A 26,252-nucleotide genomic window follows, 5' to 3' on the forward strand; every position below is an offset into this window, starting at 1 on the left:
TAAGGAGGGGGGGATTGGGAAAAGGGTCGTGAGGAGGGGGAGATTGGGAAAAGGGTAGTGAGGAGGGGTGGATGGGGAAAAGGGCGGTGAGGAGGGGGGGATTGGGTAAAGGGTGGGGAGGAGGGGGGGATTGGGTAAAGGGTGGGGAGGAGGGGGGGATTGGGTAAAGGGTGGTAAGGAGGGGTGGACTGGGTAAAGGGTGGTGAGGAGGGGAGGATTGGGAAAAGGGTGGTGAGGAGGGGGGTATTGGGTAAAGGGTAGTGAGGAGGGGGGGATGGGGAAAAGGAAAGTGAGGATGGGGGGATGGGGAAAAGAGTGGTGAGGAGGGGGGGATTGGGAAAAGGGTGGTGAGGAAGGGGGGATTGGGAAAAGGGTGGGGAGGAGGGGGGGATTGGGTAAAGGGTGGTAAGGAGGGGGAGATTGGGAAAAGGGTGGTGAGGAGGGGGGGATTGGGAAAAGGGTGGTGAGGAGGGGGGGATCGGAAAAGGGTGGTGAGGAGGGGGGGATTAGGAAAAGGGTAGTGAGGAGGGAGGGATTGGGTAAAGGGTAGTGAGGAGGGGGAGATTGGGAAAAGGGTGGTGAGGAAGGGGGGATTGGCAAAAGGGTGGTGAGGAGGGGGGGATTGGGTAAAGGGTGGTGAGGAGGGGGATATTGGGTAAAGGGTGGTGAGGAGGGGGGGATTGGGTAAAGGGTGGTGAGGAGGGGGAGATTGGGAAAAGGGTGGTGAGGAGAGGGGGATTGGGAAAAGGGTGGTGAGGAGGGGGGGGTGGGGATTTGGAAAAGGGTGGTGAGGAGGGGGGGATTGGGAAAAAGGGTGGTGAGGAGGGGGGGATTAGGAAAAGGGTAGTGAGGAGGGAGGGATTGGGAAAAGGGTAGAGGAGGGGGGATTGGGTAAAGGGTCGTGAGGAGGGGGGGATTAGGAAAAGGGTCGTGAGGAGGGGGGATTGGGTAAAGGTTGGTGAGGAGGGAGGAATTGGGAAAAGGGTAGTGAGGAGGGGGGATTGGGTAAAGTGTGGTGAGGAGGGGGGATTGGGTCATGGGAGATTGGGATGGGAGAATTCGGGAAAGAGAAATATAGTCACTGCTATGATGTTGGAAACACAGCACTCAATTTACGCACAGCAAGATTCCACACACAGCAATAAAATAAACAGTAACTGTACAGTTACACGGTGAGTGATCCTCTCCCTGAATAAACAGTGACTCTGTCCTGTTACACAGTGAGTGATCCTTACCCTGCTGAATCCCTCTCTCTTACCTTGGGATAGTAAATCCGACAGACCTCAGCAAGGTGCAGTCCTGTCACCACCCCGAGACGGGCTGCAAGTCTCTGGAGGAGCAAACCAAGGATTGTGGATCCCAGGAGGACCCACAGGAGCTGCAAGAAACAAAAGCAGTGAGTGTTGGTGATCGGTGCTGGAGTAAGTGAACACTATGGACATAATAAACATGAGAGTCTTGGACTGACCTTGTAGCCTGCCGCAGCCCCTGACTGTAGGTCTGACTCGATGTTTCCTGGGTCTAGGAATGCAATACTCATCAGGAACCCAGGTCCTGAGAACATCCACAGCTTCCTAATGCTGAACCCAGGCTGAACGGAACAGAGAGAGTTACATTAAAACACTGGCTATCTCATGTTAATTGAACTGTCTCACAGTGACTTGGAAGGAACATCTCTTATTTAGATAAATATGGCACCCAGCATGCACAGTAAGATCCCAACAAAATGAAAGAGCGCTTATTTTTGGCTCTTGCATACCTTGACTTTCACCGTTGATGGCCGTGCCTTCAGCTGTTCGGGCCCGAAGTTCTGGAATTCTCTTCCCAAAGCTCTCCACCTCCCAGCCTCTCTCTTCATCTTTGAGACACTCTTTAAAACCTACCTCTGATCAAGCTTTTGGTCACCTGCCCTAATATCGCCTCATGTGGCTGTGTCAACTTTTAAATAAAAACAGAGAGTGCTGCAAATACTCAGCAGGTCTGGCAGCATCTGTGGAGAGAGAAGCAGAGTTAACGTTTCAGGTCACTGACCCTTCATCAGAACTGGCAAAGGTTAGAAATGTATTAGGTTATAAGCAAGTGAAGCGGGTGGAGAAAGAGAACAAAAGGGAAGGTGTGTGATAGGACAGAGGGCAGGATAGATTAAATGGCAAAAAGGTCATGGGGCAAAGGCAAAGGGAGAGCTAATGCTTGTGGTGAAAGACAAAGCATTAGTCCAGAGAGAGTGTTAATGGCAGAGTAATGAACAGCTCTGTCCAAAAGCACAACGTGAAAAATCCAGTTAAGGCAGACACATGATTTAAAAAAATAACAATAAAAAAAGGCCAGTCACACTCTGAAATGATTGAACTCAATGTTCAGTCCGGCAGGCTGTAGTGGGCCTAATCGGTAAATGAGATGCTGTTCCTCGAGCTTGCGTTGATGTTCACTGGACAGAGATGTGAGCATGAGACCAGGGGGGAGGGGTTTGAAATGGCCAGCAACAGGAAGCTTGGGGTCATGCTTTCAGACTGAGCGGAGATGCTCCGCAAAGTGGTCACCCAGTCTGTGTTTGGTCTCCCCAATTTAGAGGTGACTGCTCACAATTTTGTTTAATTATTTTTTGCCACATGCCTGCCTTAAACTTGGTTTTTCATGTTTGTGCTTTTGGTTAGGGCTGTTCATTATTCTGTCATTAACACTCTCTCTACACTAATGCTTTGTCTTTCACCACACCATTAACACTCTCTGCCTTTGTTCCATGACTTCCTTTGTCAGTTAATCTCTCTGGCCCTCTGCTCAATCACACACCTTCCTTTTGGTACGCACCCCCGCCACCTCCCCCACCCCACTCCCTTCACCTGCTTAAAATCTATTACATTTCTAACTTTTGCCAGTTCTGATGAAAGGTCACGGACCTGAAACATTAACTCAGCTCCTCTCTCCACAGAAGCTGCCAGACCTGCCGAGTATTTCCAGCACTTTCTGTTTTTATTTCAGATTTCCAGTATCTGCAGTATTTTGCTTTTATTTTAATGTCAACATTTGTTTGGTAAAACTCCTATGAAGCTCGATAGAAATACAGGTTAATGTGGTTGTTTGGATGTTTAACTGTGAGAGAACTTGCATTTCCATAGCGTTTTTCACAACTTCAGGCTATCCCAAAGCACTTTACAGCAACTGAAGTATTTTTAAAGTGTAGGCCCTGTTGTAACGTAGGAAAAACCACAACCAGTTTGCGCAGAGCAAGATCCCACAAACAGCAACCGGAAAATGACCAGATAATTTGTGTGATGTTGTTTGAGGATGAATATTGATCAGGACACTGGGGAGAACTCTCCCATGGGAGCGTATAAATCCACTCAAAAGAGTAGATGGGGCCTCGGTTTAAAATCTCATCTGAAAAGCGGCACTGCCAAAGGTGCAGCACATCCTCAATATTGACCATTCAACAGTGTAGCACATCCTCAATATTGACCATTCAACAGCGGAGCACATCCTCAATACTGACCATTCAACAGCGGAGCACATCCTCAATACTGACCATTAAACAGTGTAGCACATCCTCAATACTGACCATTCAACAGCGGAGCACATCCTCAATACTGACCATTCAACAGTGTAGCACATCCTCAATACTGACCATTAAACAGTGTAGCACATCCTCAATACTGACCATTCAACAGCGGAGCACATCCTCAATACTGACCATTAAACAGTGTAGCACATCCTCAATACTGACCATTCAACAGCGGAGCACATCCTCAATACTGACCATTCAACAGCGGAGCACATCCTCAATACTGACCATTAAACAGTGTAGCACATCCTCAGTACTGACCGTTAAACAGTGTAGCACATCCTCAGTACTGACCATTAAACAGTGTAGCACATCCTCAATACTGACCATTCAACAGTGTAGCACATCCTCAATACTGACCATTCAACAGTGTAGTGTTCCTTAGTAATGCGTTAAGAGAATCAGCCTGAATTTTGTGCTCAAGCTGCTGGATTGGACGTTGAACTTACAGACTTCTGTCTGGAAGTTAAGATTGTTACCCACTGAGCCTTGCTGACACATTTTAACCATGTTAAAGATGCTATATACATGCAGCTTGTTATTGTTCATTTGTGTTTTGATGATCTTGATTGAGGGAGAGATATTTGCCAGGGCGCCATGAAAACTCCCTCTGCCTCTTTGTCAAACATTCAGCATAGAAGCAGCCATATAGCACATTGACAATGCTGCATTCCCTGAGCACTGCACTGGGGCATCAGCCTTGTGAATGGGCTGTAATCTGTGGGTGGCTTTGCTGTGGATCATTGCTCATCAGATCATGATTCAGTTCTGGACACAAGACCTCAGGAAGCATAGATCACCCTCGGAGAGGGGGCAGTGCAGATTCACCAGAAAGATAGCAAGGCTGAAAGGGTTAAATTATGAGGATAGGTTGCACAGGCATGGCTTATATTGAGTCGAGAAGATTACGGGGTGTGTGGGGGATAAATTATTTGAGGTGTTTAAAATGATGAAAGGATTTGATCGGATACATAGAGATAAACAATTTCCTCTGCTGGGGGGAGTCCAGAACAATTTGACAGAAGCTTAAAATTAGAGCCAGGCCCATCCAGGGCGAATGTCAGGAAACACTTCTTCACACAAAAGGGTGGTGGAAATCTGGAACTTTCTCCTCCTAAAAAGCTGTGAATGCTGGAGGCTAATTGAAAATTTCAAACAGAGCTTGACAGATTTTGTTAGGCAAAGGGATATAGAACAAAGGTGGGTAAATGGAGTGAAGAGATGGATCAACCATGAGAAACTGAATGATGGAGCAGACTTGAAGGGCTGAATGGCCTCTTCCTGTTCCCATGTTCCTATGCCATGGAACACAGAATTACAATTCAACCACTCAGAACCCATGTACACTCTACCCCGAGCTCCGGTGAGTATATCTGGGTCTCTACCCCGAGCTCTGATGAGTATATGTGGGTCACTACCCCGAGCTCTGGTGTGTATATCTGAGTCTCTACCCCAAGCTCCAGTGAGTATATGTGGGTCTCTACCCCGAGCTCTGGTGAGTATATCTGGGTCTCTACCCCGAGCTCCGGTGAGTATATCTGGGTCTCTACCCCGAGCTCCGGTGAGTATATGTGGGTCTCTACCCCGAGCTCTGGTGAGTATATCTGGGTCTCTACCCCGAGCTCCGGTGAGTATATCTGGGTCTCTACCCCGAGCTCCGGTGAGTATATGTGGGTCTCTACCCCGAGCTCTGGTGAGTATATCTGAGTCTCTACCCCGAGCTCTGGTGAGTATATCTGAGTCTCTACCCCGAGCTCTGGTGAGTATATCTGGGTCTCTACCCCGAGCTCCGGTGAGTATATCTGAGTCTCTACCCCGAGCTCCGGTGAGTATATGTGGGTCTCTACCCCGAGCTCTGGTGAGTATATCTGGGTCTCTACCCCAAGCTCCAGTGAGTATATCTGGGTCTCTACCCCGAGCTCCGGTGAGTATATCTGGGTCTTGAGCAGGTATACGGTCACTGAATAGAAAGGATTCTAAAGCTTAGAAAAACTTCTTTCCCTATGGAGTTGGGAGGAGCAGCAGTTTTGGACATTTACCCCTTTCCCCAATCACCCCCCAACCCCAGAGCTTGCCCCATAATCACCCCCATCTCCCCGTGACCTCCACTGATCACCCCGGTCGCCTCCCACCTTCGGCCCTTTCTCGCAATCGCCTCCCCCTCCCCAACTCCCGGAAGCCTTCTGTTCTGTAAATGTCTCTATATCAATGGATTTGTGAAACTGGTCTGGCCCCTTGCTGCCGATGGTGAATGGAGAAGAATACAGTGAATTTACAACATGGAAACAGGCCAATTGGTCGAACCAGTCTGTGTTGGTGTTTACCCTCCACCGGATAGTCATAATCACATTTACCTGTCCCGTTCCCATTTCCCAGTAACTCCTCTTCCTTCATCCCCTGTCCAAGCTCCTCTTCAATGTTGAAGTATTTCCTGCCTCAGCCTTTTTATGGGATGTGGGTGTCGCTGGCAAGGCCAGCATTTGTTGCCCATCATTAATTCCCTTGACAACTGAATGGCTTACTGGGCCATTTCAAAGGGCAGTTAAGAGTCAATCACATTTCTGTGCTTCTGAAGTTACATGTAGGTCAGACCAGGTAAAAACAGCAGATTTCCTTCCCTAAAGGATATTAGTGAACCAGCCTCTAGCCCTGGGAGTAACAGCCCCACAGCTCTCCTTCCCTCTATTCTAAATCTCTAGTATTTAATCTTGTATCTCTGGCCCCTCGTTCCAGTAGCTTTGACTACTGGACGAAATCTGCCTCAATTCACCTGTCTCATCCTTTTTGAATTGTAACCACTGCTATTGCCTCATAATCTATGTTGTTATAATGAAAAAATACCCACTTTCACTGGCAGCATTCCAGTGGATCTGCATTGTACCCCCTCTAAAGCTGCAATATCCCTCCAGATACTACACACAGTGCCCGAACTGAGGTCTTAGCATTCAGATCAGATCATCATTACATCTCAGTTACTCTAAAACTTTTCACATAACACAATTCTATTAGCTTTTCTTTTACTGTCATCCACATGAATTGCTGCCTTTAATTGAACAGGAACACCCTGGTCTGGTGGAAGTGAGTAGTTGGTCTATTTTGCCCTCTGTTAGTGTTGTTTCTGGCTCTTAATTATATACTGACAGTGGCTGCGGTCTCGTTGACTCATTAAGCCTGCATGTTTCAGAAATACAGTTTTTAACTTTGACATATTCACAAACCACTGAGAAAATGAACTAAAAAGAAGGAAACAATCTTCAGAAAAGCTGACAACTTGAAAAACAACCCTAAATGTCAGCTTTGGAGGACAAATAGAAGGGCACAGTCTTGTTATAACTTAAACCAATTACACAACTTATATTGCAAGGGATAAAAAATTAACAATTATAAGAATATAGTTTGCAGCAGGATCTGGGGCTTCATGTGCATCAATTTTTGAAGGTGGCAGGACATACCGAGAGAGTGGTTAGTAAAGCATATGTGATCTTGAGCTTCATAAATAGAGACATTGAGTACAAAAGCAGGGAAGTTATGCTGAACCTTTATAAAGCTCTGGTTAGACCCCAACTGGAGTATTGTGTCCAGTTCTAGTCACCACACTTTAGGAGGGATGTGAGGGTGCTCGCGAGGGTGCAGAGGAGATTTACCAGAATGGTTCCAGTGATGGGGGATTTTAGTTACAAGGTTAGGTTGGAAAAGCTGGGGTTGTTCTCCTTAGAACAAAGAAAATTGAGGGGAGATTTAATAGACATGTACAAGATTATGACAGGCTTAGATAGGATAGGCAAGGCAAAACTGTTCCCATTAACTAATGGCACAAGGACTGGGGGACACAAATTGAAGGTTTTGGGTAAGAGATGCAGGAGGAATATGAGGAAGTACGTTTTTACACAGCGGGTGGTAATGACCTGGAACTCGCTGCCCACGAGGGTGGTGGAAGCGAAGACGATCAATCACTTCAAGAGGAAGTTGGATGGCCACCTGAGAGAAATAGACTTGTCGGGCAACCGGGATCGAACCGGGGAGTGGGACTGACTGCATAGCACCGTGGAGAGCTGACATGGACTTGATGGGACGAATGGCCTCTTCAGTGCCGCAAATGACTCTATGACAGTGGTAAGGTTAGACATGACGTAGAATTACACAGAATTTACAGTACAGAAACAGGCTATTCAGCCCAATGGGTCCATGCCAGAGTTTATGCTCCACATGAGCCTCCTCCAACCCAACTTGATCTCAGCCTATCAGCATATCCTTTTATTCCTTTCTCTCTCATGTGCTTATCTAGCTTCCCCTTAAATGTAAAAGCAAAATACTGCTGATGCTGGAAATCTGAAATAAAAACAAGAAATGCTGGAACCACTCAGCAGGTCTGGCAGCATCTGTGAAAAGAGAAGCAGAGTTAACGTTTCGGGTCAGTGACCGACGTTCCGATGAAGGGTCACTGACCCGAAACGTTAACTCTGCTTCTCTTTTCACAGATGCTGCCAGACCTGCTGAGTGGTTCCAGCATTTCTTGTTTTTATCCCCTTAAATGTATCTGTGTTATTCGCCTCAATTATTCCTGTGGTAGTGAGTTCCACATTCTCAACACTCAGATCACTGAAGACTGGCGGCTTTGTTAGGTCAATATTCTGGATGATTTAGAACCTTCTCTGATTCTACTTTTCAAACCAAAGCTAATTTCTCCCAAAAAGTCAAGTTCATTGACCTGAAACATTAACAGGCTGCTGCCTGACCTGCTGAGTATTTTGAGAATTTTCTGTTTTTATTACAAGTGTTGCTGTACCCTGTAGCTGTAACGAACATCATGGGACAGGACGTCAGAAATGCTCCATCCATCAATATTGGCGACCACGCTCTGGAAGTGGTTCAAGAGTTCACCTACCTAGGCTCAACTATCACCAGTAACCAGTCTCTCGATGCAGAAATCAACAAGCGCATGGGTAAGGCTTCCACTGCTATGTCCAGACTGGCCAAGAGAGTGTGGGAAAATGGCGCACTGACACGGAACACAAAAGTCCGAGTGTATCAAGCCTGTGTCCTCAGTACCTTGCTCTATGGTAGCGAGGCTTGGACAACGTATGTCAGCCAAGAGCGACGTCTCAATTCATTCCATCTTCGCTGCCTCCGGAGAATACTTGGCATCAGGTGGCAGGACCGCATCTCCAACACAGAAGTCCTCGAGGTGGCCAATATCCCCAGCTTGTACACACTACTGAGTCAGCGGCGCTTGAGATGGCTTGGCCATGTGAGCCGCATGGAAGATGGCAGGATCCCCAAAGATACATTGTACAGCGAGCTCGCCACTGGTATCAGACCCACCGGCCGTCCATGTCTCTGCTTTAAAGACGTCTGCAAACGCGACATGATATCTTGTGACATTGATCACAAGTCGTGGGAGTCAGTTGCCAGCGTTCGCCAGAGCTGGTGGGCAGCCATAAAGACGGGGCTAAAATGTGGCGAGTCGAAGAGACTTAGTAGTTGGCAGGAAAAAAGACAGAGGCGCAAGGGGAGAGCCAACTGTGTAACAGCCCCGACAAACAAATTTCGCTGCAGCACCTGTGGAAAAGCCTGTCACTCTAGAATTGGCCTTTATAGCCACTCCAGGCGCTGCTTTACAAACCACTGACCACCTCCAGGCGCGTATCCATTGTCTCTCGAGATAAGGAAGCCAAAGAGAAGCTGTACCCAGTCTGAAGAAAGACTGATTCAGATATTCAAAATCACAGAATCACAGAATTGTTACAGTGCAGAAGGAGGCCATTCGGCCCATCGTGTCTGCGCTGGCTCTCTGAAAATGCAATTCCCCTGCCTTCTCCCCCTCCCCCTAACCCTGCACATTCTTCCTTTTCATATAACTGTCTAATTCCCTTTTGAATGCTTCAATTGAACCTGCCTCCACCACGTTCTCAAGCAGTGCATTCCAGACCTTAACCACTCACTGCGTGAAAAAGTTTTACTCATGTCAGTTTTGCTTCTTTTGCCAATTACCCTATTTCTGTTCTCGATCCTTTCACGAGTGGGAACAGTTTCTCTCTATCTACTCTGTCCAGACCCCTCATGATCTTGAATACCTCTATCAAATCACTTCTCAGCCTTCTCCTCTCCAAGGAAAACAGTGCTAACTTCTCCAATCTATCTTCATAACTGAAATTCCTCATCCCTGGAACCATTCTCATGAATCTTTTCTGTACTCTCTCCAATGCCCTCACGTCTTTCCTCAAGTACGGTGCCCAGAACTGGATACCATACTCCAGCTGAGGTTGAACTAGTGTCTTATACAAGTTTAGCATAACTTCCTTGCTCTTGTACTCTATGCCTCAATTAATAAAGCCCAGGATACTGTATGCTTTATTAACTGCTCTCTCAACCTGTCCTGTCACCTTCAATGACTTAATGACTCAGTGAATGCAAAAACAACTTTTATTATTCTTCTTACAGCAGAAAAGGTTAACGGGAGATTTAATACAGACTTTCAACATCACGAAAGGATTTCACTGAATAAATAAGAAGACCACTGTTTCCACTGGCAGAAGGATTGGTAACCAGGTGATTTAAGGTAATTGGGAAAAGAACCAGAGGGGGAGATGAGGATAATAATTTGACACAGTGAGTTGTTGTGATCTGGAATGCTCTGCCTCAAAAGGGAGTGGCACTAATTGGACAGCTCTTTCAAAGAGCTGGCATAGGAATGATGGGCCGAATGACCTCCTTCTGTGCTGTATCTAGAAAGAGAAATATTGGGTCCTGATACATTTGGTGTCCTCCCTTTATCAGACACTGAATGAAAAATGTTGACACTTGCGACTCTCAGAAACCATCATCTCATCTTAAAACTCTCCGAACTCAAGTTTATGTGCAGCTCAAATTTGATTGGTTCGAACACCTTTCACTCCAGCCCTCCAAATGACTGGATTGGCTGTTTCAGAGGGTCTTCAATCCCACCGAAAAATGTTGCATGTTCTTGTGAAACTGCCAGAAGGGTTTAAACATTGACTGTCCACTCAAAGTACTCAGCGTTGACTCATGTAGAGGTTTGCCTGGCAACAAGCCCACAGCAGTATAGGTACTGACTGGGATAAAAAAAGAAATATTTGTATTTATATAGCGCCTTTCACAACCTGAGGACTTCCCAAACTTGTTGACAGCCAATGAAGTACTTTTTGAAGTACAGTCACTATTGTAAGGACAGAAATGCAACAGGGCACGATCCCACAAATAGAATTGCAGCAAATAACCAGACAATCTGTTTCAGTGATGTTGGTTGAAGATAAATATTGGGCGATGTCACAAGGGAGAACTCCCCTCCCCTTGATCTAATAGTGGCTGTCTAAACGTTAGCAACAACCTGAGAGTACAGACAGGGCCTCAGTTTAAAATCTCATCAGACAGACAGGACAGCGTTCCCCTACTACTGACCATCTGACAGTGCAGCACTCCTTCAGTACTGACCCTCCGACAGTGCAGCGTTCCCCTACTACTGACCCTCTGACAGTGCAGCACTCCCTCAGCACTGACCATCTGACAGTGCAGCACTCCTTCAGTACTGACCCTCCGACAGTGCAGCGTTCCCCTACTACTGACCCTCTGACAGTGCAGCACTCCCTCAGTACTGACCCTCCGACAGTGCAGCACTCCCTCAGCACTGACCCTCTGACAGTGCAGCACTCCCTCAGCACTGACCCTCTGACAGTGCAGCACTCCCTCAGCACTGACCCTCTGACAGTGCAGCACTCCCTCAGCACTGACCCTCCGACAGTGCAGCACTCCCTCAGTACTGACCCTCCGACAGTACAGCACTCCCTCAGTACTGACCCTCTGACAGTGCAGCACTCCCTCAGTACTGACCCTCTGACAGTGCAGCACTCCTTCAGCACTGACCCTCTGACAGTGCAGCACTCCCTCAGTACTGACCCTCTGACAGTGCCGCACTCCTTCAGTACTGACCCTCTGATAGTGCAGCCCTCCCTCAGCACTGACCCTCTGACAGTGCAGCACTCCTTCAGTACTGACCCTCCGACAGTGCAGCGTTCCCCTACTACTGACCCTCTGACAGTGCAGCACTCCCTCAGCACTGACCATCTGACAGTGCAGCACTCCTTCAGTACTGACCCTCCGACAGTGCAGCGTTCCCCTACTACTGACCCTCTGACAGTGCAGCACTCCCTCAGTACTGACCCTCCGACAGTGCAGCACTCCCTCAGCACTGACCCTCTGACAGTGCAGCACTCCCTCAGCACTGACCCTCTGACAGTGCAGCACTCCCTCAGCACTGACCCTCTGACAGTGCAGCACTCCCTCAGCACTGACCCTCCGACAGTGCAGCACTCCCTCAGTACTGACCCTCCGACAGTGCAGCACTCCCTCAGTACTGACCCTCTGACAGTGCAGCACTCCCTCAGTACTGACCCTCTGACAGTGCAGCACTCCTTCAGCACTGACCCTCTGACAGTGCAGCACTCCCTCAGTACTGACCCTCCGACAGTGCAGCACTCCCTCAGTACTGACCCTCCGACAGTACAGCACTCCCTCAGTACTGACCCTCTGACAGTGCAGCACTCCCTCAGTACTGACCCTCTGACAGTGCAGCACTCCCTCAGCACTGACCCTCTGACAGTGCAGCACTCCCTCAGCACTGACCCTCTGACAGTGCAGCACTCCCTCAGTACTGACCCTCTGACAGTGCAGCACTCCCTCAGCACTGACCCTCTGACAGTGCAGCACTCCCTCAGTACTGACCCTCCGACAGTACAGCGCTCCAACAGTACTGACCCTCCGACAGTGCAGCACTCCCTCAGTACTGACCCTCTGACAGTGCAGCACTCCCTCAGCACTGACCCTCTGACAGTGCAGCACTCCTTCAGTACTGACCCTCCGACAGTGCAGCATTCCCTCAGCACTGACCCTCTGACAGTGCAGCACTCCCTCTCAGTACTGACCCTCTGACATTGCAGCACTCCTTCAGTACTCCCCTCTGACAGAGCAGCACACTCTCAGTACTGACCCTCCGACAGTACAGCGCTCCCTCAGTACTGACCCTCCGACAGTGCAGCACTCCCTCTCAGTACTGACCCTCTGACATTGCAGCACTCCTTCAGTACTCCCCTCTGACAGAGCAGCACACTCTCAGTACTGACCCTCCGACAGTACAGCGCTCCCTCAGTACTGACCCTCCGACAGTACAGCGCTCCCTCAGTACTGACCCTCCGACAGTACAGCGCTCCCTCAGTACTGACCCTCCGACAGTACAGCGCTCCAACAGTACTGACCATCCGACAGTGCAGCACTCCCTCAGTACTGACCCTCTGACAGTGCAGCACTCCCTCACTACTAACCCTCCGACAGTACAGCGCTCCAACAGTACTGACCATCCGACAGTACAGCACTCCCTCAGTACTGACCCTCCGACAGTGCACCACGCCCTCAGTACTGACCCTCCCGCAGTGCAGCACTCCCTCAGTCCTGAACCCCTGACAGTGCAGCACTCCCTCAGTACTGACCCTCTGACAGTGCACCACTCCCTCAGTACTGACCCTCCGACAGTGCAGCACTCCCTCAGTACTGACCCTCCGACAGTGCAGCACTCTCTCAGTACTGACCCTCCGACTGTACAGCGCTACCTCAGGACTGACCCTCCGGCAGTGCAGCGCTACCTCAGTACTGACCCTCCGGCAGTGCAGCGCTCCCTCAGTACTGACTCTCCGACAGTGCAGCACTCCCTCAGTACTGACCCTCCGACAGTGCAGCACTCCCTCAGTACTGACCCTCTGACAGTGCAGCTCTCCCTCAATATTGACCCTCTGGCAGTGCAGGACTCCCTCAGTACTGACCCTCTGTCAGTGCAGCACTCCCTCAGTACTGACCCTCCGACAGTGCAGCACTCCCTCAGTACTGACCCTCTGACAGTGCAGCTCTCCCTCAATATTGACCCTCTGGCAGTGCAGGACTCCCTCAGTACTGACCCTCTGGCAGTGCAGCACTCCCTCAGTACTGACCGTCCGACAGTGCAGTGTTCCCTCAGTACTGACCCTCTGACAGTGCAGCACTCCCTCAGTACTGAACCTCCGACAGTGCGGCACTCCCTCAGTACTCACCCTCTGACAGTGCAGCACTCTCTCAGGACTGACTCTCTAACCGTGCAGCACTCCCCCAGGACTAACCCTCTGTCAGTGCAGCACTCCCTCAGTACTAACCCACTGACAGTGCAGCACTCCCCTAGTACTGACCCTCTGACAGTGCAGCACTCCCTCAGTCCTGACCCTCTGACAGTGCAGCACTCCCTCAGTACTGACCCTCCGACAGTGCAGCACTCTCTCAGGACTGACCCTCCGACAGTGCAGCACTCCCCCAGTACTAACCCTCCGACAGTGCAGCGCTCCCTCAGTACTTACCCTCAGATAGTGCAGCACTCCCTCAGTACTGACCCTCTAACCGTGCATCACTCCCTCAGTACTGAGCCTCTGACAGTGCAGCACCCCCTCAGTACTGACCCTCTGACAGTGCAGCACTCCCTCAGTACTGACCGTCCGACATTGCGGCACTCCCTCAGTACTGACCCTCTGACAATGTGGCACTCCCTCAGTACTGACCCTTCGACAGTGCAGCACTCATTCAGTACTGACCCTTCGACAGTGCAGCACTCCCTCAGTACTGACCCTCCGACAATGCGGCACTCCCTCAGTACCGACCCTTCGACAGTGCAGCGCTCATTCAGTACTGACCCTCCGACAGTGCAGCACTCCTTCAGTACTGACCCTCCGACAATGCGGCACTCCCTCAGTACCGACCCTTCGACAGTGCAGCACTCATTCAGTACTGACCCTCCAACAGTGCAGCACTCCTTCAGTGCTGAACCTCTGACAGTGCAGCACCCCCTTAGTTCTGACCCTTTGACAGTGCAGCACTCCCTCAGTACTGACCCTCTAACAGTGCAGCTCTCCCTCAGTACTGACCCTCTGACAGTGCAGCACTCCCTCAGTACTGACCCTCCGACAGTGCGGCACTCCATCATTACTGACCCTCCGACAATGCGGCACTCCCTCAGTACTGACCCTCCGACAGTGCAGCACTCATTCAGTACTGAGCCTCCGACAGTGCAGCACTCCCTCAGTACTGACCCTCGGACAGTGCAGCACTCCTTCAGTGCTGAACCTCTGACAGTGCAGCACCCCCTCAGTACTGACCCTCCGACAGTGCAGCATTCCCTCAGTATTGTATTTATCACTTTCTGAGCCAAACCCAGCCTCACCTCCTTCTCTGGAGAAGTAGTAAGTTTTTGGGAGATTGAGTCATTTGAAAGAAAATGTTGGAGATTGCAATCTTGCAAATAAACAGAATCACAGTTGTGGAAGAGGAGGAAAAGTGAGCTCACCATTCCCGCATCGGGGATTGAAATCTTCCCATCCAGGTATGTTTGCTGCTGAGAGTCACTGCTGTTGTGGTCTCGGGGGTTGGTGGATTCCCCCTCGATGCTCCCATTGTTATCCTGGTGGGTGACAGCAGCATCCTCAGAACTCAACACCTCTGCAAAGAGATTTCATAGTTATTCCACAGAAGTGTGATTCCACAGGGATTGATCCCGCACGGAGAGAGTGATTCCACAGGGATTGATCCCGCACGGAGAGAGTGATTCCACAGGGATTGATCCCGCACGGAGAGAGTGATTCCACAGAATCACAGAATCACAGAATAATACAGTGCAGAGGAGGCCCTTCGGCCCATCGAGTCTGCACCGATGCATTAAAACACCTGACCTGTCTACCTCATCCCATTTGCCAGCACTTGGCCCATAGCCTTCAATGTTATGACGTGCCAAGTGCTCATCCAGGTACTTTTTAAAGGATGTGAGGCAACCTGCCTCTACCACCCTCCCAGGCAGGGCATTCTAGACTGTCACCACCCTCTGGGTAAAAAAGTTCTTCCTCAAATCCCCCTTAAACCTCCCGCCCCTCACCTTAAACTTGTGTCCCCTCGTAACTGACCCTTCAGCTAAGGGGAACAGCTGCTCCCTATCCACCCTGTCCATGCCCCTCATAATCTTGTACACCTCAATCAGGTCACCCCTCAGTCTTCTCTGCTCCAGCGAAAACAACCCAAGCCTATCCAACCTCTCTTCATAGCTTAAATGTTCCATCCCAGGCAACATCCTGGTGAATCGCCTCTGCACCCCCTCCAGTGCAATCACATCCTTCCTATAATGTGGCGACCAGAATTGCACACAGTACTCCAGCTGTGGCCTTACCAAAGTTCTGTACAACTCCAACATGACCTCCCTGCTTTTGTAATCTATGCCTCGATTGATAAAGGCAAGTGTCCCATATGCCTTTTTCACCACCCTATTAACCTGCCCTTCTGCCTTCAGAGATCTATGGACAAACACGCCAAGGTCCCTTTGTTCCTCAGAACTTCCCAGTGTCAGGCCATTCATTGAATACTTCCGTGTCACATTACTCCTTCCAAAGTGTATCACCTCACACTTTTCAGCGTTAAATTCCATCTGCCACTTTTCTGCCCATTTGACCATCCCGTCTATATCTTCCTGTAACCTAAGACACTCAACCTCACTGTTAACCACTTGGCCAATCTTTGTGTCATCCGCGAACTTACTGATCCTACCCCCCACATAGTCATCTATGTCGTTTATATAAATGACAAACAATAGGGGACCCAGCACAGATCCCTGTGGTACGCCACTGGACACTGGTTTCCAGTCACTAAAACAGCCGTCTGTCATCACTCCCTGTCTCCTACAGCTAAGCCAGTTTTGAATCCACCTTATCAAGTTACCTTGTATCCCATGTGCATTTGCTTTCTTGATAAGTCTCCCATGTGGGACCTTGTCAAAGGCTTTGCTGAAATCCATGTAAACTACATCCACTGCACTACCCTCATCTACACACCTGGTCACATGCTCAAAGACTCCATCAATTGTGTTCGGCATGACCTCCCTCTGACAAAGCCATGCTGACTATTCCTAATCAAATTTTGCCTCTCCAAGTGTGGAATGATTCTCTCCTTCAGAATTTTCTCCAATAGTTTCCCTACCACTGACGTGAGACTCACTGGTCTGTAGTTCCCTGGCTTATCTCTACAAACTTTCTTAAATAGTGGGACCACATTAGCTGTTCTCCAGTCCTCTGGCACCTCCCCCGTGGCCAGAGAGGAATTAAAAATTAGGGTCAGAGCCCCTGCAATCTCCACCCTCGCCTCCCACAGCATCCTGGGACACAAATCATCTGGACCTGGAGATTTGTCCACTTTTAAGCCTTCCAAAAGCTCCAATACCTTGTCACTCCCTATGACAATTTGCTCAAGAACCTCACAGTCTCTCTCTCTGAATTCCATATCTACTTCCTCATTCTCTTGGGTGAAGACAGATGTGAAGTATTCATTCAATACCCTACCAATGTCCTCTGGCTCCACCCACAAATTTCCCCCTTGGTCCCTAATGGGTCCTACTCTTTCTCTGGTTATCCTCTTCCCATTGATATACTTATATTTACTCCACAGGAATTGATCCCACCGGGAGGGAGTAATTCCACAGGGATTATCCCATGGAGAGAAAGAGATTCCACAGAGATTGAGCCCACCAGGAGAGAGTGATTCCACAGGGATTGAGCCCACATGGTGGGAATGTTCCAGAGGATTCTTCAGAGATGGGAAATTAAACTGTACCCCAGTTTATCCATTTATTTAGTGATTCACTGAATCACTACCTCAGTAAATTTAGTGTCTGCATCAGTGTTGGAAAGTTCTTTAAATATATGTGCAATCTGTCCTGTGTGGAGTGACTCTCACTCCGGATACCGTGCCCTGGGTCAGTCTCACTGTGTGGAGTGACTCTCACTCCGGATACACTGCCCTGGATCAGTCTCACTGTGTGGAGTGACTCTCACTCCGGATACACTGCCCTGGTCAGTCTCGCTGTGTGGAGTGACTCTCACTCCGGATACAGTGCCCTGGGTCAGTCTCACTGTGTGGAGTGACTCTCACTCCGGATACACTGCCCTGGTCAGTCTCACTGTGTGGAGTGACTCTCACTCCGGATACACTGCCCTGGTCAGTCTCGCTGTGTGGAGTGACTCTCACTCCGGATACACTGCCCTGGTCAGTCTCACTGTGTGGAGTGACTCTCACTCCGGATACAGTGCCCTGGGTCAGTCTCACTGTGTGGAGTGACTCTCACTCCGGATACAGTGCCCTGGGTCAGTCTCACTGTGTGGAGTGACTCTCACTCCAGATACAGTGCCCTGGTCAGTCTCACTGTGTGGAGTGACTCTCACTCCGGATAGAGTGCCCTGGGTCAGTCTCACTGTGTGGAGTGACTCTCACTCCGGATACACTGCCCTGGTCAGTCTCGCTGTGTGGAGTGACTCTCACTCCAGATACACTGCCCTGGTCAGTCTCGCTGTGTGGAGTGACTCTCACTCCAGATACAGTGCCCTGGGTCAGTCTCACTGTGTGGAGTGACTCTTACTCTGGATACAGTGCCCTGGGTCAGTCTCGCTGTGTGGAGTGTCTCTCACTCCGGATACAGTGCCCTGGGTCAGTCTCGCTGTGTGGAGTGACTCTCACTCGAGATACACTGCCCTGGTCAGTCTCGCTGTGTGGAGTGACTCTCACTCTGGATACAGTGCCCTGGGTCAGTCTCGCTGTGTGGAGTGACTCTCACTCCGGATACACTGCCCTGGTCAGTCTCGCTGTGCGGAGTGACTCTCACTCCAGATACAGTGCCCTGGGTCAGTCTCACTGTGTGGAGTGACTCTCACTCCGGATACACTGCCCTGGTCAGTCTCGCTGTGTGGAGTGACTCTCACTCCGGATACAGTGCCCTGGTCAGTCTCGCTGTGTGGAGTGACTCTCACTCCAGATACACTGCCCTGGGTCAGTCTCACTGTGTGGAGTGACTCTCACTCCGGATACACTGCCCTGGTCAGTCTCGCTGTGTGGAGTGACTCTCACTCCAGATACACTGCCCTGGGTCAGTCTCACTGTGTGGAGTGACTCTTACTCTGGATACAGTGCCCTGGATCAGTCTCGCTGTGTGGAGTGACTCTTACTCCGGATACAGTGCCCTGGGTCAGTCTCGCTGTGTGGAGTGACTCTCACTCCAGATACACTGCCCTGGTCAGTCTCGCTGTGTGGAGTGACTCTCACTCCGGATACAGTGCCCTGGGTCAGTCTCACTGTGTGGAGTGACTCTCATTCCGGATACACTGCCCTGGATCAGTCTTGGCCTTTTGGCTAAGATCAAGTGTAGTATCTGTTCTTATCAGTGCTTATTTGATTGAGAAGAGACCATGATCATTGCCTTTTGATCCTGGGGAAGTTTTGAGTAAAATGGCTAGAACCAATTTTCGAGCTTCGGGCCAGGGAGTGCGCAACACCGTTCGGGTGGTCGTGAAGGACAAGGAAGGAGATGCACCGGTCGATCGCACCTTCTTCATCAAGAAAATTATTTTCGATTGCTGCGGATTTCAAGCGACGGACGTCTTCTGCCTGCAGGATTTCCCCAGCAGTGGATACTTCGACGTGACGTTCCGGAACGTGGCGGGATGCATCAAGTTCCTGAAGGTGTTCAAGGAGAAAGGGGACCGGGAGCCACTGTCGATCCTCACAGCGGAGCCGCTCTTCACGCTTCCGTCACAACGGGACCGGGTGGTGACGATTCACCTCTACAACCCCCATGTTCCGGTGGTGGATGTACTCACCTTTCTCACCAGGTACGTCGAGGTGGCCGGCAGCAGCACTGATGTCAAGGACCCCTTTGGGATCTGGACCAGCAAGCGGCAGGTCAAGGTGACCTTGAAGGTCGATCCCAGTGGAGCCATCATCCACCCTCCCTCCAGCTTCGCTATCGGGGGAAGTTGAGGCTTCTTGGTCTACGCTGGGCAGCCTAGAGTTTGCCGCAAATCTGGCAATCTGTGGCAAATCTGGTCACATGGCAGCCAACTACAGCACGGTTGTTTGCAAGAACTGCAAGGAAGAAGGCCATCAGACCAAGGACTGTAAGCAGACTAAGTGTTGCAACTTGTGCGGTGCGGCAGGCCATCTCTACAAGACCTGCCCCAAACGTTGCCTCAGTTATGCTCAGGCGGCAAGGTCCAAGGAAAGCCCGGGAGAAGGTACGACGAAGGCGTCTGGTATTCGAAAGGAGACCAGCAACCTTCTCCGCAGTGAGGAACTTCAACCTGAGAAGGAGAAGGAAGGGGAGGCAGCTGAAACCAGCGACCCAGCACCTACCCAGCGCCTGGAAACCCCTCCTCCACAGACAGAATCAATGGAGGAGGATGCAGCAGATGGACAAACAGGTCAGTGGCAAGTGGTACAAAGGAAAACCACAAAGAAAAAACATCCAAAAGTGGAACAGGCCACCACCCAAACCAGTGGCAAGAGGAAGCTACCTTCTGAAACAGACTGCAACAACTCCTCTTCACTGGACGGGGGAATGCTGGAACGACAGCCCCTTCAAAAGAGGCGGCAGAACTCCAAGGAGATGGATGATAAAGCATCCCAGCCCCCGGGCACTGGAAGCTGTGATGGGCCCGGCGTGCCCCAACCCCAAAGCGCCACACGTAACGACGTGGCCAACGCATCTCAGCTCCGGGCCACCGAAAGCAAAGACACATCCGGCGCACCTCAGCTCCGGGAAGCCGGGAGCCGTGATGTTTTCGAGAAGGAACAGATGGAAGCAGCAGAGGATAACCCAATCTTTGCTGCCTACAAGACCCCCCCCCCAATGTCACCCCAGCGGAACAAACCCCTGCATGAAAAACCAGGAGGGGTTTCTGAGCCCAACTATTGTGAAACTGCTTGCGCACACGATGGGTATGCAGGAACATTCCGAAGGACTGGGACTAGCAAGGACAAATGGTATGGGAAGCAACAACTAACTTAAAAAATTGGGTGTAAAGATTGCTTCCATTAATGTGCGTAGCATTAAATCTACTACGCGATGTGTTTCAACCTTGGATTACCTTGCCAAGGTCAAAGCTGACCTACTGTTTCTGCAGGAGTGTGGAATACCACACCTCAGCACCTACAGGCAGTGGTCGCGATGGTGGTCCCACGGGCCATCGATCTGGTCGGGGGGTAATGACTGCCGTTCCTCCGGCCTGGGTATTCTGCTGCGGGGAGGTAACTTCACCATCTCCGAAGTTAAGGAGGTGGTGGGCGGCCGCCTCCTCGTAGCAGACGTGATGTACAACAACGCTCCGCTCCGGTTGATCAACGTGTACGCCCCGGTACAACGCAGTGAGCGGCTGACCGTCTTCCAGCAACTCCCACTGCTGCTGGCGACGTCCAGGCCGGTCATCCTAGGCGGTGACTTCAACTGCATCATCGATGCGGCTGGACGATCCGGCAGTGACGACAGCAAACTGGACGCTACGTCCAGATTCCGAATAGAAACTGTTAAAGATGCCAAACTGCACGACGTCTTCAGCAAACCTGCAGACGGAGCGCAGCGCAGATACACATGGTCAAGATCGGACGGGTCTGCCCGTTCCAGGATTGACTTCCTGTTTGTGTCCCGTGCTGTCACGGTCGGATCCACCGACGTCAAGCCGGTCTTCTTCTCCGACCACTGCCTCTTACTTCTTCCAAAAGGTACACAGAGAGAGCTCTGTTATCAGCAGCCTGAAGGAAGAGGATGGCTCGGTAACGTCTTCGCAGTCTGACAGACTAAGGATCAACAAATCCTTTTATGCTGGGCTGTGTGATGCGAAGCCAACAGACAGCAGAGCCTTCCAGTCCTTCCTGTCATCTATGACAGACGTCTTTGCTGACAGCATAAGGGAGAGACTGGACAAGCTGCTAACTCTGGACGAGCTGACAAAGGCCGTCGAGTCCTTCGAGACGAGTAAAACTCCCGGAAGTGACGGCTTACCGGTTGAGTTGTACTCGGCCCTGTGGGACTGGGTCGGCCCGGACCTGCTGGAAGTATACGAGAGTATGCTCCTGGCCGGCAGCATGTCAGAATCCATGAGGAAAGGCATCATCACACTCATTTACAAGCGGAAGGGGGAGAGGGCAGAAATCAGAAATTGGCGGCCCATCTCACTGCTTAATGTTGACTACAAGATTCTGTCCAAAGTCATCGCCAGTCGAGTCAAGTCTGCTCTGGAGTTGGTGATTCATCCTGATCAGACCTGTACTGTACCCGGCAGGAAGATCTCTGATAGTCTCGCGCTACTCAGGGATACGATCGCCTATGTACGGAACAGGAGGATGGACACCTGCCTCATCAGCCAGGACCAGAAGAAGGCTTTTGACAGGATATCACACACCTACATGATTGACGTGTTTTCCGAAATGGGGTTTGGGGAGGGAATCTGCAATTGGATCCAACTGCTCCACACAAACATCAGTAGCACAGTCTCAATCAATGGGTGGGAATCGGAAAGTTTCCCGATCCAATCTGGAGTCAGACAGGGCTGTCCTCTGTCCCCGGTCTTGTTTGTTTGCTGTATTGAACCCTTTGCTGAGTCTATTAGGAAGGATGTGAGCATAAGAGGGGTGACAATCCCAGGCAGTGGAGGCACTCAGGTTAAAACCTCCCTGTACATGGACAACGTCACCGTCTTCTGCTCGGATCCGCTGTCTGTGCGCAGACTGATGAGCATCTGCGACCAGTTCGAACTGGACTCGGGAGCCAAAGTTAACCACGGCAAGAGCGAGGCCATGTTCTTTGGGAACTGGGCTGACCGATCCTTTGTCCCCTTCACCGTCAGGTCAGATTACCTGAAGGTGCTGGGGATATGGTTCGGAAGGACCGGGGCGTGCACCAAAACCTGGGAGGAGCGAGTAGCCAGGGTACAACACAAGCTGAGCATGTGGGAGCAGCGATCTCTCTCCATTGTGGGTAAGAACCTGGTCATCAGGTGCGAGGTGCTCATGTTGTTGCTGTACGTGGTGCAGGTCTGGCCCATACCCCACTCCTGCGTTGTGGCGGTCACCCGAGCCATTTTCCACTTCATCTGGGGATCCAAAATGGACCGGGCCCGGAGGGACACGATGTTCAAACCTCTGGATAAGGGCAGGAAAAATGTACCCAACGTGGCCCTCATCCTGATGACCACCTTCGTGTGCGGCTGCATCAAGCTATGTGTAGACCTCCAGTACGCAAACTCCAAGTGTCACTACGTGCTGAGGTTCTATCTGTCCCCGGTGTTGCGATGGGCTTGGTCACATTGCCGCGGAACGCTCCATCCAGTTGGACCGTGCCGTACCCACCTATCCTTCATGGAGCAGTTTCTGCAGGAAAATTCCTTTGACCACCGGTCCATCAGGCAGTGGTCTGCACGGAATGTCCTCAAGGCCCTACGGGAAAAAGAGATGGTGGATCCTGTCGGATAGTTCCCCGAGCAGACCGCCAAAGTAATTTGGTGGAACGCCTCATCACCAGAACTTTCAAACAAGCACCAAGATGTAGCTTGGCTGGTGGTGAGAAGGGCCCTCCCCATCAGATCTTTCCTGCATGCCCGAAGTCTCGCCCCCTCTGCACAATGCCCCCGCGGTGGCTGTGGTGGGGAAGAGACGGTTGCCCACCTCCTCCTGGAATGTGTATTTGCAAAGCAGGTGTGGAAAGAGATGCAGTGGTTTTTGTCGAGGTTCATCCCAAGCAGCTCTGCAACACAGGAGTCTGTGCTCTAGGGGCTGTTCCCAGGGACGCACACCGAGACAAACATCAACTGCTGCTAGAGGACTATCAATTCAGTGAAAGACACCCTTTGGTCTTCCTGAAACTTGCACGTCTTCCAGCGCAAAGAGTTGTCCACCACCGCATGTTGCAGATTGGCACATTCCAAGGTCCAGGACTACATGCTGAGGGGCGCACTAAAGCTTGGGGCAGCTGCAGCAAAGGCTCAATGGGGAAAGACCACTGTGTAAGGTCCCCCCACCAAGCTGAACGGAGGGGCTGGATCCATGGAAAACCCCTCGAACTGTATCGGGAAAATTTTTGTTTGCTGTAAAATGTAAAAATGCATCTGGCACGACAAATTAGAATTAGAATTAGAACATTACAGCGCAGTACAGGCCCTTCGGCCCTCGATGTTGCGCCGACCTGTGAAACCATCTGACCTACACTATTCCATTTTCATCCATATGTGTATCCAATGACCACTTAAATGTCCTGAAAGTTGGCGAGTCTACTACTGTTGCAGGCAGGGCGTTCCACGCCCCTACTACTCTCTGCGTAAAGAAACTACCTCTGACATCTGTCCTATATCTATCACCCCTCAACTTAAAGCTATGTCCCCTCGTGTTTGCCATCACCATCCGAGGAAAAAGACTCTCACTATCCACCCTATCTAACCCTCTGATTATCTTATATGTCTCTATTAAGTCACCTCTCCTCCTCCTTCTCTCCAACGAAAACAACCTCAAGTCCCTCAGCCTTTCCTCGTAAGACCTTCCCTCCATACCAGGCAACATCCTAGTAAATCTCCTCTGCACCCTTTCCATAGCTTCCACATCCTTCCTATAATGCGGTGACCAAAACTGCACGCAATACTCCAGGTGCGGTCTCACCAGAGTTTTGTACAGCTGCAGCATGACCTCGTGGCTCCGAAACTCGATCCCCCTACTAATAAAAGCTAACACACCATATGCCTTCTTAACAGCCCTATTAACCTGGGTAGCAACCTTCAGGGATTTATGCACCTGGACACCAAGATCTCTCTGTTCATCTACACTACCAAGAATCTTCCCATTAGCCCAGTACTCTGCATTCCTGTTACTCCTTCCAAAGTGAATCACCTCGCACTTTTCCGCATTAAACTCCATTTGCCATCTCTCAGCCCAGCTCTGAAGCCTATCTATGTCCCTCTGTACCCTACAACATCCTTCGGCACTATCCACAACTCCACCGACCTTAGTGTCATCCGCAAATTTACTAACCCACCCTTCTACACCCTCTTCCAGGTCATTTATAAAAATGACAAACAGCAGTGGCCCCAAAACAGATCCTTGCTGTACACCACTAGTAACTAAACTCCAGGATGAACATTTGCCATCAACCACCACCCTCTGTCTTCTTTCAGCTAGCCAATTTCTGATCCAAAGCTCTAAATCACCTTCACAGTGGCGCAGTGGTTAGCACTGCAGCCTCACAGCTCCAGCGACCCAGGTTCAATTCTGGGTACTGCCTGTGTGGAGTTTGCAAGTTCTCCCTGTGTCTGCGTGGGTTTCCTCCGGGTGCTCCGGTTTCCTCCCACATGCCAAAGACTTGCAGGTTGATAGGTGAATTGGCCATTATAAATTGCCCCTAGTATAGGTAGGTGGTAGGGAAATACAGGGACAGGTGGGGATGTGGTAGGGATATGGGATTAGTGTAGGATTAGTATAAGTGGGTGGTTGATGGTCGGCACAGACTCGGTGGGCCGAAAGGCCTGTTTCAGTGCTGTATCTCTAAACTAAACTAAACTAAACCCCATACTTCCGTATTTTCTGCAATAGCCTACCATGGGGAACCTTATCAAACGCCTTACTGAAATCCATATACACCACATCCACTGCTTTACCCTCATCCACCTGTTTGGTCACCTTCTCGAAAAACTCAATAAGGTTTGTGAGGCACGACCTACCCGTCACAAAACCGTGCTGACTATCGCTAATGAACTTATTCTTTTCAAGATGATTATAAATCCTGTCTCTTATAACCTTTTCCAACATTTTACCCACAACCGAAGTAAGGCTCACAGGTCTATAATTACCAGGGCTGTCTCTACTCCCCTTCTTGAACAAGGGGACAACATTTGCAATCCTCCAGTCTTCCGGCACTATTCCTGTCGACAATGACGACATAAAAATCAAGGACAAAGGCTCTGCAATCTCCTCCCTAGCTTCCCAGAGAATCCTAGGATAAATCCCATCTGGCCCAGGGGACTTATCTATTTTCACACTTTCCAAAATTGCTAACACCTCCTCCTTGTGAACCTCAATCCCATCTAGCCTAGTTGTCTGAATCTCAGTATTCTCCTCTACAACATTTTCTTTCTCTACTGTAAATACTGACGCAAAATATTCATTTAACACTTCCCCTATCTCCTGTGATTCCACACACAACTTCCCACTACTATCCTTGATTGGCCCTAATCTAACTCTAGTCATTCTTTTATTCCTGATATACCTATAGAAAGCCTTAGGGTTTTCCCTGATCCTATCCGCCAATGACTTCTCGTGTCCTCTCCTTGCTCTTCTTAGCTCTCCCTTTAGATCCTTCCTGGCTAGCTTGTAACTCTCAAGTGCCCTAACTGAGCCTTCACGTCTCATCCTAACATAAGCCTTCTTCTTCCTCTTGACAAGCGCTTCAACTTATTTAGTAAACCACGGCTCCCTCGCTCGACAACTTCCTCCCTGCCTCACAGGTACATACTTATCAAGGACACGCAGTAGCTGCTCTTTGAATAAGCTCCACATTTCGATTGTTCCCATCCCCTGCAGTTTCCTTCCCCATCCTACGCATCCTAAATCTTGCCTAATCGCATCATAATTTCCTTTCCCCCAGCTATAATTCTTGCCCTGCGGAATATACCTGTCCCTGCCCATCGCTAAGGTAAACCTAACCGAATTGTGATCACTATCACCAAAGTGCTCACCTACATCTAAATCTAACACCTGGCCGGGTTCATTACCCAGTACCAAATCCAATGTGGCATCGCCCCTGGTTGGCCTGTCTACATACTGTGTC

The 26,252-nt window shown here is 50.2% G+C and overlaps 1 protein-coding gene and 1 pseudogene across 2 annotated transcripts in view; one reads left to right on the forward strand and one right to left on the reverse strand.

Annotated features, from left to right (window-relative positions):
• The window catches only part of LOC137371813 (natural resistance-associated macrophage protein 1-like), a 102,502-nt gene that overhangs the window by 70,279 nt on the left and 5,971 nt on the right, over positions 1 to 26,252 (reverse strand). For both annotated transcript variants that reach the window (XM_068034705.1, XM_068034704.1), the window contains exons 3-5: positions 14,931 to 15,082; positions 1,469 to 1,591; positions 1,259 to 1,378 (exon numbers count right to left, since the gene is read on the reverse strand). In XM_068034705.1, the coding sequence (XP_067890806.1) occupies positions 1,259 to 1,378; positions 1,469 to 1,591; positions 14,931 to 15,082 (395 nt within the window). The remainder of the gene's footprint in view (positions 1 to 1,258; positions 1,379 to 1,468; positions 1,592 to 14,930; positions 15,083 to 26,252) is intronic.
• Positions 18,784 to 18,891, forward strand: LOC137372445 (U2 spliceosomal RNA; annotated as a pseudogene).

This window comes from Heterodontus francisci, chromosome 7 (genome assembly GCF_036365525.1).
Source record: "Heterodontus francisci isolate sHetFra1 chromosome 7, sHetFra1.hap1, whole genome shotgun sequence".
Lineage (NCBI taxonomy): Eukaryota > Metazoa > Chordata > Chondrichthyes > Heterodontiformes > Heterodontidae > Heterodontus > Heterodontus francisci.